Consider the following 15,509-nt stretch of genomic DNA (forward strand, 5'->3'; position numbering starts at 1 on the left):
TCCAAACAGACGTGAGCTGAGCAAAGGTGTGTGCCAGGCAGGGTGTGGATGAGCTGCTTTTTCTTTCTGCCTTGGGTGATACACAAAACAGAGTTGCTTCCACAAGAGGGAGTTTAATTTCAAAACATCCTCAGGCCTCACTTCTACAACACTTGCCTGAACCTCTTCCTTGTTTTCTTTGTTGAAAGCTTCCCTGCAGGCTGTATCAGGAGGCAGGGATGCTTCTAGTCTGTTGTTGCTGAGGTAGCTTGGGGCATTCTTCAGGCACTCTGAGGTGTGGTCTCTTGAGTTGGATGTACCCCCTGGACTGTGCTGCCTGCTGAAGTCTGTTGTGGAGTTCATATTTCCTAAATGATAAGAAGGTGAGGACTTACCAGGTTCAGTCTGGTATGTCATAGTAAGTTTCTTCAGCCAAGAGAGCTTAGGATTCATAATGAGGGGAAGCAGCTCCATGTGTGGTATTACTTTAGTAATGTATTATAGTCTTTTTTTGATGTGAAACTTCTGGAATGGAGACACTGAGTTCAAAAGGAGAAGCTGAAGAGGCCTGTGGAAGCTTCCATTGGGTTTACTGAGCTGTGTAGACAAATAAGGGCAGAATTACCTCAGTGGATGAGTGGGTCATCTTGGACTGTACATGGGTAAATGTGGACCAGTCCAGAAACATGTGGTTGATCTCTGGCCTGATGTACCTTTCAGGGACTGAGAATGTTGTCCCCAGGCAGATGAACTTCTTCCTGGGAGTCTGTAGGAGGCACATGCTGAGGTCAGCATCCTTGCCATCTCAGGCCTCTCTTCTCTGCCTGCTTTTCCAGTTGATAGTAGACTGGACAGAGTGGTTCTCCAGAGGTTTCTGTGGCTTTCTGCTGACTGTGGAAGGAGCTTTTGAAGCCAAGCTGTTCACTGCCATAAAGCCTGCCTGTCTGAGCAGATAGCCCAGTGTTCCCCCTTGTGTCTTTCTCTGCCACAACATGCTTGATCAGGCTGTGACTCTTCTTCATCAGTTTTATCCTTAAGAGCTCATAATCTGATTATCCATGGAGAAGCATTAGCCCTGCTTTACAGGTTTAGCCATGCCCTGGGGATATCCATCCCTGTTAGGTGTTTGACATTGGCCAGGACTGAAAGCACCACTAACCAGGTACCAGCAAATATGGTCAGGAAATAATTCTTGCACCTAGTCCTTAGTTCCCTACCAGGAAAGGGGGAGGGGGAGAAGAGAAGGTGACTAAGACAGGAAACTAAATTATTTTGTACTCCACTCCAGAAAAAAAACATTGTTTATATATAAAACCCCTTTGAGATGTAGCTGCAGCAAGATGATAACGTCTGTGCCTAGGATTTCTGTAAAAGTCTTCTAACATTGAGGATTTCTTTCTCCCCTTAAAGGAAGATGTAGATTCTTTTATGAAACAGCCTGGAAATGAGACAGCAGATGTAGTTCTTAAGAAGTTGGATGAGCAGTATCAGAAATACAAATTTTTGGAACTTAATCTTGCTCAAAAGAAAAGGAGGTAAGTCATAATCTTTGCAGAATTGGGAAATGTTTAGCACAGTTCTGTTTTTTAAAAATAAGTCTAACTTTTTTAAATATCACAAGAAATAAAAAGTTGCCAATAGCAGAGCTAATATTTGCAGTACTTTCAGGACAGCACAGCTTTTTTCTTTCCTGTTCCTGAAAATTACATGTAAAAGAATTAACAGTGTTGCTGAATTGATCCTTAGCCTTTAAGGCCAAAAGGGCTGCTGGAGCCTCTGGATTTTGTCAGCACAGTGTAATGAGAACACGTCTTTGTCAAGTGTTCACTGTGTCAATCCTGTGAGTATTGGTTTAGCAATCTCATCTCTCTTTGGCAGCTTCAGGCTCGATCTGAAGCTAGGCAAGAAACAAATTTTTATTTAAAAGCTAAAGTCAAAGCTTTAAGTAGTATTTTGTATAGATTAAGCTTCTTTCCTGGACAAATATCCCCCATGGTTTCACCTGGGAGCTGCTTTGGCAGTCTGTGCTGTCAGCCCACGGGTTGCAGTGGAGGGCAAGGGAAGGCCGTGGGGATCCAGTGCCTCTGTGAGGGCTGTCAGGAACGGGGGTGTCCTCAGCTCTGCAGAGAGCTGTGCTTTGAACAGTGGTGACTCCTGTGGCTCTCAGCTGACAGAGCAGTCTCTGAGCCTCAGAAGAAACACACTTGTTTTGTTGTACCTACAGTGGTTGTTATCTGTTTCTGCTGAAGTTTCTCTCTCCTCCATGGAGATCACAAATATGCAGAGTGCACCATTTCAGCCCAGAGGTGTCTATTACTGTTGCTGTGTGTTGTTCCAGTCTGAAAGCTGAATGTGTTGCTGTGCTCCCGAAGCCGCTGAGCCTCGGTGCAGTGGGAGGCAGGTGAAGCTGGAGCTGAGCTGCCTTTACATGCTGTGTCTTTCAAACCTGCATTTGTAAGCCTGGAAAGCTGTTAAAAGTTTCAAGTTGTCAAATGAGGGTTGGATTGTATGCTAAAACTGATCACTTGTTTAGGAAACTTTGTGTCTCTGTAAAATAATAAATTATGACTGTTGTTAATTCACAGGCTAAAAAGTCAGATTCCCGAAATTAAACAGACATTAGAAATTTTAAAACACATGCAGAAGAAAAAGGTAAACTATTTTGAATATCTAATGAGTATGAGAAAAGCTAACGACCTTTCCACCCTAACAGAACACATTGCAAGAAATGTTTTGGAGAGCACACTTAATATGCCTTTATAAATAACAGAATTGTTTTTAAAGGTATGTAGTACTTTTCGAAAGCTAGTTCAAAAAAAGTTAATGTTCGTAATGCAAACTTCACTTTTAATAGTGTATAGATTGCAGCTAAGCTTTGACTTCATCTCCATTCTTTGTAGAGATTTCTGTGTTGTTTTTAAACATACCTTTTTAAAATGCATTAACCTTGGAGCTCTAATTTTAATGTTGTGGTAGAGTTACATGGAGTTCCAGCCAAGTTAATACTGTATCAATGGCAAAAAGCAGAAAAGTGTGCTCTTTATTGTAAGCTTTATGTCTTTGACATAGTTTTCCAGTGAAAATTGCAATTTTAAGTTTTATTATTTGTCTTAAGGATTCCACACATCCAATGGAAACCAGATTTTTATTGGCAGATAATCTTTACTGCAAAGCTTCAGTTCCTCCTACAGATAAAGTTTGTTTGTGGTTGGGGGTAAGTAAAATGGAATTTTCTCTGAAACTGTTTAAAGAACTTATAAAAGGCTTTTAAAAGGGAGTTTTCATTGCTGTTTCCTCTAGCTGGAGTGGCTGTGGGCATGACTCTTCGTGGGTGCATGGCAGAGCTGTGCCCTGGCTGCAGGGCACATTAACAAGGCAACTTCAGCCTGTTAGTGAAGGTTTCATGTTCCGTTTCATTTGGTGCCTGAACACTGTGGCTTTAGAGAATTGTCCTTTTGCTGGATTGTTCTTCCCAAAAAGCTTATTTGTGTTTTCCTGACCACTTCTATCATTTTGTGATTCAAATTACCACCCAGCATTGCCTGAGATAGGAATATGCCCTGCAAAATAACTTAGTTTGGCAAGTAGCTTCCCATCTTCTCTGTGTTATTGTTCTCCCTTTTCATACTCTTTTTTTAGCGAAAGATGGGATTTCTTTTACTCTTGGGTATCTGCCAGCATTTAGAATGGAGTTTGCACTAAAGCCTGTTGGGATCAGTGCTGAAACCCCATATTTCTAAGTACTTAAGCAGTATCAGGGTGAGGTATTCTGTATTCAGAGGGTTCCTTATATGTGGAGATAACCTGCTGATGCTTATTTTGAGACTTCTAAACCACAGATGTTCCTAAATCCCACTGTTTGCTGCCAAACAAAACCCTTTCATCAGGACAGAAGCATTGTTGATACATGAAGCATCCAGACTAATTGGCCAGTTACTCCCAAGCTCTCCCAGCTCTTTTCTGTCATAAAAAGAGATTTTTCTGGTACCTGTTGCTTTCAGGAGACTGTCTTCAGAATTCACAAACACTTTCATGGAGCATCCCAGGTTTATCTTGTAACAAAACATCAGAGAAAGATCATCCTGTTGACAATTCATACTGAAAAACTGTAATGAAATGCCACAAGCAGTGTATTTTATTGAGGTGTTCTTGGCCTTCTGCCTTTTTCCTCCTTGTTGCTTACATTCTGCATGTTGGGCTGTCACTGCTACTGAGGGAACTCTGCCAGCCTTGTTTTAAAGAAAAGGGTTTATCTGACTCTCAGCTCTGGGATCCTGTCTGTCACAGCACATGGCTCTGCACAGTGCACAGTTCTTCTGTGGGACAAAGCTTCATTGGTGCATCTTCCCCTGATACTGCTCTTTTATCTCCTTCTGTGGCAACTTCTTGCTGAAATAACCATTTGTGCGTTAAAACCCACTGCAGTGTTGGATAGGACTTTGTGCCTGTTGTAGGTACCTGTGACAGCTCTCATTACAGACCAGTGCCACTGAGCTGTTTGTTGGTGTTCCACACAGAGCCTAAGGTTAACCTTGGATCCAACAAAACCTCTCAGAGTTGTGTAGCACCTGAAAAGTGCTGCTAAGATACATGAGGGCTCTCACTTTTGAAATACAGTGCAGATGAGATGCTGATACCTGAAAGGCTGAATGTGATCCACAGGGAGAGAAACCTCTCCTTGCTTAGCTATGGAAAGAGAACTTCAAGTCACTGTGGGGATTTATTTCTTGGTTACTGAAGGGGTGGAGGCCTCAGCTGGATTCTGGCATTGCCTGTCCTGAATCTTGTTGTCTTAGCCTGTCAGGACAGTCTGTTGTTAATGTGCTAAGTTATACACAATAAGCCTAGTATGGCTTAGTCCTTACAATGCAACAGTAAAAGCTTTTATCAATCTTTCTTTTCTAGGCCAATGTGATGCTTGAATATGATATTGATGAAGCTCAGGCTCTGTTAGAAAAGAATTTGTCAACAGCCACAAGAAACCTCGATCTTCTAGAGGAAGACCTGGATTTTCTCAGAGATCAGTTCACCACTACAGAAGTCAGTATCCTTTTGGTTCTTTTGTGGGAGAGGACAGGAGCCAACATCAGGTAACGACCAGTTTCCTGATGTGTTTTTCCCCTAGATTGGCTGCCCTTATATCCTGTAGAACTCCAGGAACTTAACCTGTTGTGGCAGTGAAACGGAATGTTGTGCTTGCAGGGCTGAGCTGAGGGCTGGTGTGTTAGGGGTAGCAGAGCCTGTGTTTGGGTCCCCATGAAACCTCTGGCTGTGGTGGCAAACCCACTGACTCTGGAGTGAGTTGGAAGTTGATTGGTGCAGTGGATTGATGCCCAGGTGGCCATTTCAAAGTGAAGTGATTCCTCCTTCCTCTCCAGAGTGTATGAGTATTATTCTTGGGGCTATTGCTCATCACAGCTGATGCACGAGCCCTGCTGCAGCAAGCCTGGCTCTAGCTCAGGCTGTGCTCAGCATTGGTCTTCCTTCTTTACACTGTCATGAACCACCTCTGGGGTGTGGGGTTGTTTTGTATATTTTCTACTTAAAGCCTACTTTTATGGTGAGTGTAGCCATCAAATGAAGCATTGGATTCAGTAAACAAAGGCACAGCTGCTTGTTCTATCAAGCTGATGCTTAAGCTGTCTTAGTGCTGCAGAAGTTCTGGATGCCTCAAATAGGTGAATGCAGCTGATATGGGCAGGTTGGCTGAATTCAGCAGAGTACCTGTAAGTAAAACTAAAAGTGTGTTTCTCTGCAGTATCTGTTTGGAGGTTTTTAAGTAATGGTATAAATGCTGCAGTTACTAAGTTACCAGTGTTCTGTGTGTTGAAACTTCAAGTCATTCCTTTCATTAAATGGTTTCTATACTGACTGTATATATACCAACTCTATAACCTGCTTCGCCCCATTTTTAATACACATTGTTTGGGGTTTTTTCTCTTTTCTGATTGCATGAGCTGTCTCCTTAATTCCACCCCTCAGATATGGCTAGAGTTTATAATTGGGACGTAAAGAGAAGAAACAAGCAAGACCCTTCGAAAAACAAAGCATAGTTTTGCCAATTTTAAATGTGGTTTCAATCTCCAAATATTTTTTATTTAAACACCCCCAAACTTCATTCGGGACTGAGTTACTTTCAGCATTTCAGTAAATGGTAAAATATATAAAAACTAATGGTGAGCACCATTTTATTTATTTGTAAACTCAGAATTTGGTTTCATGCATGCTTCATGAGATGAATTATTTGAAAAGGCACCACACAGTCCAGCAAAGGACGTAGTATTCTGATCAGACCAGTCTGTCATAAATAAATTTCTGCCTGAAAGCCTGTCTGAAGAGCTGAGGGACACGTATGGAATAGAGCCTGACATTATTGCGGGTTAAGGCAATGCAGGGCTTTTCTTTTTCATCTCTGTACAGCTGATAAATTCACTTTGACTTGGGTTGGGAAGATGTGCAGCTGTAATGTTCTAGGAAACAAAACTAGAGTGAAGTCTTAGGTTTTGTTTCGGTCAGTTAATTGGCAGCATCAGTCTGCAAAGCATTCCTGGATATCCACCTTGGATAAACTTGTGTGTAGTAATCATGGGTTAGCTAACTGCCTCTTACTGAGCTCTCAGCACTTTACATACAGCATGTTGTGATATGTCCCCAGAAGAGTAAATGGAGTGAACAGCACAAGTGATGTCAAACCTGCAGGAGGTCTCACCCCCTTCTTTCTCACATGTGCACATGTTGCTTATGTTGGCAAATGCATCGAACAAGGACACCCGAACGCCAACAGCCTGTGAGCAAGAACCCCATATCTGAGCCCTTAGCCCAGATGTCCAGTTCAAATGTCAACTCTCAGCCTCCCAGGTGGTGAAACCTGTGTTAGATCAGGATGGTTGGCTGGAACATGACCTCTGGTGTTAACAGTTGAAGTATTTTTTTGGTCCCTACGAAGCCTTTTGCAAGATTGTTGCCTTTTACCTCTGCAGTTTCTTTCTAAAATTAAATGCTCAGTGGTGATGTCAGTGGCTAATATTCACATTCTGTGACTGGGAGTACAGGTTTCACTGCAAAATAAATGCAAATGTTAACTGTTCGATCTTCATGTAAGAAACAATATACCTGTAAATTTTTTGTACTTTTATTTCATGATATTAAAATAGTAAAACTAAACAGTTGTGGCAAACAGCTGGTTTTGTGCATCTTTCTTTGTGTGAAAGTCCGGAATCTGATGTGTGATCTTTTATGTTTCCCTCCCTTAATTGAGGGCAGGGGGGCTGAAAAATTCCATTGAAGCAGCAGACGTGAAAAGTGGCTGCTGAATCCTGGCGTGAATGAAAGGAGGAGTGTGAGTCAGCACATTGAATTGGTGGCTGAAAGCAAGTGATTTAACAGCACTGTGCCTGTCAGAATGAGCTGCAGGGAAGGGCAGAGAGCAGGTAAACCCTTAGCACTGGTCATCAGTAAGTACCTGGGCTGGGTTCATCGGTACCTTCCCCCAGGGTGATGTTTGTTTTAGTGTCTGTGGCTGCAGCAGGGAAATGTGGAGCTCTAATGCATTCTCCAACAGGTATCTGCTATGGCAGGCAGGATGTGAGGCTGCTCAGGCTGCTGCTCTCCCTTACTTTTTTGGAGCATCAGCAATGATGGAAAGGCAGCTGCAGACATGTCCTGATTTCTCCTGCAATTTTCTCTTCAATTTGGATTAATGAGATCCCAACAGGCTGCAGTGTACTGCCCCCCCCACGGCTGGGCCTAAGGCAGCAATTGCCTTTGTTGTGCACAACGAAACAACCAGTTAAGCATTTTTGCCCAGCAAAAGCAGTACTGAGCAAAATCAGCTCTGTGAGCCACTGCTGCATGGCAGGGGAGACAGCCTTGGAGCTGAAATTGCTCCTAGGTTCAAAGGCATCTGCTTCAGGGGGATGGGTGATGACTGACCATCATAACTCAAGTTTTGGGGTTTGTGTGTTTCATATGAAGTGCAAAGAAATAACCCAGTACTCACAGACGAGAGCTCAAGGTTCCCTATGACCAATCTTTGTCCAGGTCTGCTGTGGCCTTTGCTGTTAAGTCTTTGCCACTTTGAGCACAAGCAGCAGGTAAGTTGGCAGCAGCCGCTGTAGCTGCTGTGCCACCAGCCCCTGCCTGCTGCTGACAAAGGCCTCCTGGAGGGGCCAAGGATGGTTTGGCTGCCAGTGCAGGGAGGCTTCTGGGGCTGTTGTTCCTCAGTGAGGGGTTGGTTCTGCAGAGCAAAGCAGAGCCTACAGAGAATGGTGTGCAGCACCTGTGAGGTGTGATGGCCAAGCCAGGCCGTGTCAGGCTGCCACAGCAGAGTGGGGACAGGGAGCAGAGAACCCACTCAGAGAGAGTGGGAAAGGGGGTAAAAAAAAAAAAACCACCAAAGTTTCTTTACAAGTTTTGAATTTCACATTATCACATAGTACCCATGTTGCTAAATACAAGCATATTGTCAGTCACATACAGACAGCTAAGTACAGCGTTATTTTCACATTTCGGTACAGTGCATAACAAAGCGAGGACAGTGTATAGGCTTTTAGTCTGGAGGTTCTGAGCAAGTTCAGTCTAACATGCAGATTGTTTTTAACATGTGGCAGGGACCACAGAAAGTTAGCTTTTTCTTTTTTTTTTTCTTTTTTTTTTGTCCTAGAGTATAAGAGCTCCTGACCTTTATCTTGTGAAAGGTATCACCACCTGATTCCTCTAAGTCAAAGCATTAAAACCAGTTGTTAGAAAAGAATTCTTAGCATATCCTATAAGTTCTTCGTCTTAGAAAAAAACATTCCAAATTTTGTACAGATGAATCTACATTTCCTATATTTTAATAAGCTGTCTAGAAAATGCAAGGAATTAGAAAAAGATGTAGATAATGATTTCTCTATCGTTTAATATAACAATTTATTACCTCTAAGTAGTTAAGACTGTGTACATTTCCTTCTGTACTGTTCCTCTTTAGAATTACAACACTTCTATATTTAAATTGAAGATCTACTCTCTGAAGGCCTGAATGCACTTACTGGCTTAGGCTTTCTGGAATTTCTCCCTGGGAGCAGGAAAGGGGAATGTCCAAAACCCATTAAATAAAATATTGGTTGTCTCATGAAAAGTGATCTTCCCCATCTGGTCAGGATCCCACATGGGGAATTAGAGAATTTTACTATTGCTAAAATGTTGTCTGATCCAACTCCTGACTGATCCAACTGCTCACTGCCCCTCATGTCGCACTCAGCTCTGCCCTTGGGGCTGCTGTGACCCTCAGCCAGGTACCCCAAGACACACCTCATGACCAGCTGCCCCCTGAAAATCCAAAGCAGCTGCTTGGGGAACTTTCCATCCAGAGAACAAAGAATGTGACCCTTTGGTACATGTCTATCTTTGCCTTTGTGAAAATGCAATGACTGACCTGGTCCGAGCAAACCCTGTGCACTGCCCTGGCCTCAGCCCACAGCAGCCACGCTCCTGGGGCATTCCCTGCACCAATCTTCTCCAGCTCTGCTCACCTAGAAACAATGTGTGTAGAGGGATTTTTTTTTTTCAAATATTCAGGGCACTCAACTCAACCACAGGTGAATGTGCTGGAAGTCACTGGGCTTTAGCACAAGCTGTTTGGTACTTCAAACAGCGACAAGCTCACCAAAAAGGCCCAGGCCACTGCCACCCCTCCCTTCTGGCATTTGCTACCTGTGCCCTCCCAGCAGGTGCAGCACTGCTGATCCCCTGCAGAGCCCAGAACTGACATTGTTTCTAGAACACTGAAAATAAGTGTTCAGGCTTTGGGTTGTTGGGTTGGGTTTGCTGTGGGTTTGTTGTTTGTTTTTACGGCTTCAATACAGAAACCACAGATTTTTTTTTCTTCATACAGACCCGCCCCTGTGCTGCTGCAAACTGTGAAAACAGGCTCAAAGGGAGAAACAGTCTGAACTCAACAGCAATCAAGACCCACACTTCTATAGATGGGGTAGATTAAAAAGCTGGAGCAAGTATTTTATTCTTCTCTACTCAGAGGCCTGACATCAAACACTAGATGCTTCCTGTGGTTTTCACCTAATCCCTTCCTCCTGCCCATTGCAGTTTTGGTGTATCAAGCTTTCAAACGCAAGTTCAACAGGCTGAACTTCCCTAGTTTGCTACAGAGGCACAGTCACCCTGCTGCACGTAAAAAGCTTGAGTTAAAACCTGGCAGAAGCAAAGTTTCTAAGTAAGTGAATGGCATTCCCAGCAAACATCCACCTGCCTACAGCTTTTGTAACACAGCTGCCATCCCATGATGGCCAGCCTGAGATGGATCCTCTTTTGTCAAATTAAAACATGGAGGAAAACAAAATTTACTCTTGAGCATGTCCTGTGGTTTTCCTTTCCTCCTGCTCAGACACTCCTGCTGTGTGCTCCACCTTCCCCAGCACTAGTTCTCTTCCACAGAGGCCAAGAAAGAAAATGACACTGTAACAGCAGAAAGTATTGATGGAAGCTGTTTAACTTCTTTAAAAGCAAATCTAACCTTTTAGGATGTCTGACGCACCTGAGTTAAGCTTTTCAAGTTGTTTTTTGTTGGGTTTGTTTTTCACCTTCCTCCTTGTGACCCTGCTGGTAAGGTCAGCACAGAGCTGTTAGCAAGACAGAAATGTTGGTGTGTCCCACCTGGCTAAAACACCCCAGCCTTGAGATGTAACACCTGAGGACAGGCTTCTCTCTTTATGCTCTTCCTCACTTAATTCTACTGGAAAGCCCTGAACTCAGGGTACTTTCAGGGTACTCATCTACACAGTCAATGTGTAAAAAAACGCATTGAATAATTACTACTGCAGAAGGAGTTGCCACTTAGATTCCCAGTTCAGCACAGCAAGAAAAGCACTATTGAGGGGGGAAATAATTTAAATTTTAATTACCAATTATATAACTACAGTTTTCCTCTTTAAATCCCACAGAATATTCTTTGCTATCGAGCTAGGTTCAAGAATGTAAGAAAGAAAACTCAGAAGTGTGCATACCATGTCAGTAAACTTCTCCTGTGGAACTGACCTTATGAGGAAATGGTATCTGTGCTGCCTTTATACCTTCCTGGTAATAAACAGCTGACACAAATGAAATGTCCTCTTGCCTTCTCTCTGTCTGCCCATTTGTCATACTACTGAAGTATCCATCCTGTGGCTTCAATACCCATCAGGGAGCTATGGATTGACTTAAAAGAGGACATGTACAGTACCCTGGCATGTGCCAGCCCGTCCAGCTCTCTGTATACTCTCTCCTGGCTCGTGCAGCCCCTCCTTTCTGCTTCCTGTCTCCTTACAACATCTACATGCACCCTCACTCACTCTCCTTCAGGTTTGTAGCCCCCAGTTCTGAAAGGTTATTTGGAACAGAACATTTCTTTCTGGGGTCTGTTCTGGTGTCCAAAACAATGTGGGAGGCTGTTCACAACGGGAGTGTTGCTCTCCCTTCTGTCACACTGAGTTCGCTTAGTAAAGTACGTTTGGTTAGTAGAGTTCATCACCACTCGCCTCACTAGAAGAGCTCAGCACAAGCATCGCCTATCTGATTTCACCACTTCTTCTGAAGAGTGCACTACGTTTGGGACAAACCCGCTCTTTACCCCTTCCCATCCCTCCTGGATTGAAATCTCCCCCCTTTTAACCAGCTCGTATATATCACGAGTCAGATCAGTGAAGGCCTTCTCCACGTTAATGGCATCCCGAGCCGAGGTCTCAATGTACTTCATACCATAAGCAGCAGCCAGTTTCTCCGCCTCGTGCCTGGTGACTTGGCGCTGTGTGTCAAGGTCACACTTGTGACCTACCAAGACAAAGACAATCTGGTATGGCTGGGCGGGCACCCTGGTCTCCTCTACCTCTAGCCACTCGTGGACATTCTGGAAGGACCTGCGGTTTGTAATGTCAAAGAGGAGGAGTCCTCCAACTGAGTTCCTGTAGTAGGCTCTGGTGATGGACCTGCAAACAAAGTCACAACGAAGCGTTAAGTCTCAGCTATCTGAACATCTGTCCTTTAAGAAAGCAGCAGCCTGCAGAACACAGGGCAGTGCAGGCCATTCAGGCAGTGTCTTAGCACTCCTATGTTGTGCTTGGCAGAGCTTGTCATTCAAAAAGACAACTTATCTTGGCTTAAAGATTTCACCTTGGGTAACTGCCCCACTGATTTATTACAGCTCTGTTCAAAAGCTCCACCACCACTTCCAGTCTCTTTTCTCTCTCAGACTTCTGTATGCCCTTGGCTGTTGGGCTGAAGACTCCTGTTCCCCACCATGAAAGTTCTCTGAATACCTCCACTAACTCATTGGTTTAGAAGCACTGTGACAAATTAAAGGATTCAAGTGAAACCAAACACCCACTCTGGCAGATACATAAAAGAAGGTTAGAGATTTGGAAGGCAGACCATGGGGTTGTAGCTCCCCTCCATATACCTGGAGCCTTGGTACAGGGACATCCACCCATCCCTGCACTTTCTCCCACTAAGCCACTGGTCAAAGCGACGTGGCAGTGACAGGACACTCCTACTGCTAGTGGCACTGACAGGAGTAGCCAGTCTGACCTCCTGAGAAACAACAGCTTCCAAGGGGAATCTGCACTACTCTTGGTCTTGCTCCTGCCAAATACTGACAACATTTAAGTCACCAAAAAGCCCCCTGAACTGTGGGCTGAGAAATGGAGAACATCTCCACAGCTCTTCTGAGCAAGCCCAGAGCAAGGCAGCCAGAAGCAGCACAGGAAATCAGCTCACACAGGGCAGTGGAGCGAAGCTGAGGCCACAAGGCTGAGCAGAGCTACAGTTCAGTGACTATGACATGTGGGGAAACCAAGAGGATGTAAAATGGTGTTTCTGCAAAGTCATGGATTCGATCTAAATCCAGAAGCAGTGATCGATTTCAGTCCCTGGAGGAATTCACACTCAGGCCTGAACTTTCCTTGTTGAAAAAATATAAGCACTGCCGCATTTTTACCTTGGGACAAGTCCTTTTTTTGGCCATGCAGTACTGTTGTTAGGGGTCCTGGAGCGTGTGCATCTGCTAAAATTGCCCCAAGAAAGGATGAACTGGAGTTTTCAATGATTGTTCTATCAACAGACATACAGCGATGGGTGAAAATTCACAGGCAAAACTGAAGAAAGCCAGAAGGGGGAAAAAACCCCATAGTTGGCTGCATTTGGATAATCTGTCCTCTCCAATTGTCTGGCTGAGGGACAACAGTCACTCTGCACATTTGGCATTGAGGGAATTAGATCTGCCTTTTGCTATCTAGCCAGCTGCAAACAGATACTGGCACTTTGAATTCACCCCCACACTGTCACAGGCATTTCTGCTTCTCCCTTGTGTTCCATGCCATCAGCCCTGGCTCCTCCTGCCAGCATCAACAATGCCTCAGGTACTTCTGAAAGACATGACAGGATCTAAGCTGAATGCTGCTTTGAGGTAAAACTAGGTGAAGGTCTCAGTGCCTTTTCTTAAAGCCTTTTCCACAGACTGTTTTCCTTACTGATCCAGAGAAAGCAAAGTATATTCCCTTCATGCTACATGTCCCTCCCCAGTTTCCTTCCAAGATTTCTACCTTCCCTCTTCCTGCCATGCTGATGCAGAGCAGTACAGGGATTTGCATCTCTTTCGGCCAAGTTTTAACATAGAGGTATTGGCTCTGTCTGGGATCTCTGCCCTGCTCTGGTACCCATGGTGGGGACTCTCGTGCCCAGGGTCTGTGCCTGTTTGTCCGAGTATTTCCCTCTCAGCCAAGGGAGAGCTCCTGGCTGGAAGGAAACAGCTCTTCTGTAGGTGGCGGGACACAGTTCCAGGGAGTGAGGGCTGCACATGCTTTTGCTTTTGCTAGCATTACACAACATCACGTTTCAGACAAGAAAATCGCAGTATCTGAGCAACCAGAGATGGGCAAAACCTGCTGGATCCAGGAATAATTGGACCCTGCTCTTTTGCAGCTCCAAAGCAGCCTCAATGCTGCCCCAGGCAGCATGTTTTGGGGCCTGGTCTGGCAAAATAGAGTGTAACATGCTTAACTGTAATTTAAGCCTTGACTGCACGGAAATTGCTTCTAATTTACGGAGAGTGAAGAGCTCACAGCAGGGGGTAAGGAAGAGCAGAAATGTAGCACAGCTGCGCTCAGAGAAAGCCAAGGTGTCTTCCAAATAACTACAGTGGTTTCATCCTCATGGGGCAGCTGTTGAACTATGCAAAACAGACTAGAAATGCTCAAATCAGAGAACTCTGTGAAAACGCAGAGCTCATTCTTATGGATTTCCTTCTTAAGAAATTCCCTCTGCGATGACAAAAACGTTTAAGGGTTCTGGAGAGCACCCGCTCCATTGTGCTCCTTACCTATGGCCACAAGCCCAAAGGGCTTTGCCTTATTCCAGTAATACCTAAATCTTTTCTTTGGCCAAGAAACAGATCTTGCAGGAGCAGCCAAGAGCTGTTGCTTCATGTGGCACTATTTGCCACAAGGCTAATGATGATTTGTAAGAGACAAACACAAACCAGGCTTTTTGCCTGATTTTTTTTTTCATATTTCAGAGTGCACCATAAAGGCACCTGGGTTTGCTCATTTCCCTCCAGCTTTTCACATTGGGAATTTAAGTCTCTGCTTTGGCAAGGGCATTTCAAAGTTGCACAATGGGGTTTTTAATGTCACTGACCGTTCCTGCCCCTTGCACTCCTCCTGCCTTTGAATGCTGCCGCCCATCACAGCAGTGCAGCCTGCCCTTGCGCTGAAGGTCGCCTGCTCATCATGCTTACAACCCGAGTGCTGGCCCGGGTCAGCCACCAGCACTGAGGGTAAGCAGCCTCCAGGGCCCCAAACTTCCTAATGTGTAAAAGAAAGGAAATTGAAGCCATCCGACAGCTCTCACTCTTCACAGCAAAGGCAGAAGCAGGAGACAGCACCTAGGTGTGTTTTCTACAGCCCTCAGCCTGAGATCCAAAGCTGGAAGCTGATGCAACTGCAAGCTAAAGCACCTCCTCTCTCAGCAGAATGAAACACAGCTCCTCGCCCGCAAGGCTGCAAGGTAGCAGAGGAAAAACCTGCCAGTGGGTAAGGAGCGACTACTGCACATCCTGGGCCAGATGCCAGCGCCACAGATGCGAGGGAAGGTGGTGAGAGGGGTGTGAGTAGGGGAGGTTTCAGCTATTGAATGAAACCAAAACATTCCTCAGGCGAGTCATTACAGCACAGAAGCAGAAGCTATGCGAAGCTAAGCAGAGATGCGGAGCACGGAAAGCGCTCCCAGAGGGAGCAGGATGAAAGAGCGGATGAGGGTTAAAGACGCATGAAAAATATAAGCAAACAGGAGGCCCAGGAGCTGTGGGTACAGGCACAGCCCTGCCAAACGAGCGCGGCCTGAGCAGCACCCAGCCCACGGCAACAGCAGCCTTAGCCGGGGCCGAGCCTGCTCCAACCACGGCTGCTGCTTTTACCATGCAGCTCTGGGGGAAACTTGGCACAGTCCCACACTGCCTTTATTTTCCCTTACTGCTGCTTAACCTCCCAAACTGCCTGTGCCCGTGC

At 44.9% G+C, this 15,509-nt stretch overlaps 2 protein-coding genes across 2 annotated transcripts; one reads left to right on the forward strand and one right to left on the reverse strand.

Annotated features, from left to right (window-relative positions):
* Window positions 1-1,362: 1,362 nt before the first annotated feature.
* VBP1 (von Hippel-Lindau binding protein 1) lies at window positions 1,363-6,426 on the forward strand. Its single transcript, XM_009082170.1, has 5 exons — window positions 1,363-1,514; window positions 2,565-2,631; window positions 3,095-3,193; window positions 4,885-5,023; window positions 5,962-6,426. The coding sequence occupies exons 1-5, from the start codon at window positions 1,408-1,410 to the stop codon at window positions 6,030-6,032; spliced, it is 483 nt and encodes a 160-aa protein (XP_009080418.1). The 5' UTR covers window positions 1,363-1,407; the 3' UTR covers window positions 6,033-6,426.
* A 4,717-nt stretch (window positions 6,427-11,143) lies between these two features.
* RAB39B (RAB39B, member RAS oncogene family) lies at window positions 11,144-14,807 on the reverse strand (the record flags this gene model as incomplete). Its single annotated transcript, XM_009082171.1, has 2 exons — window positions 11,144-11,936; window positions 14,641-14,807. Coding segments are annotated over 2 exons (600 nt in total), but the record flags the coding sequence as incomplete, so codon positions are not given.
* Window positions 14,808-15,509: the final 702 nt, after the last annotated feature.

The sequence above is a fragment of the Acanthisitta chloris genome, unplaced genomic scaffold (genome assembly GCF_000695815.1).
Source record: "Acanthisitta chloris isolate BGI_N310 unplaced genomic scaffold, ASM69581v1 scaffold27049, whole genome shotgun sequence".
Classification (NCBI taxonomy): domain Eukaryota; kingdom Metazoa; phylum Chordata; class Aves; order Passeriformes; family Acanthisittidae; genus Acanthisitta; species Acanthisitta chloris.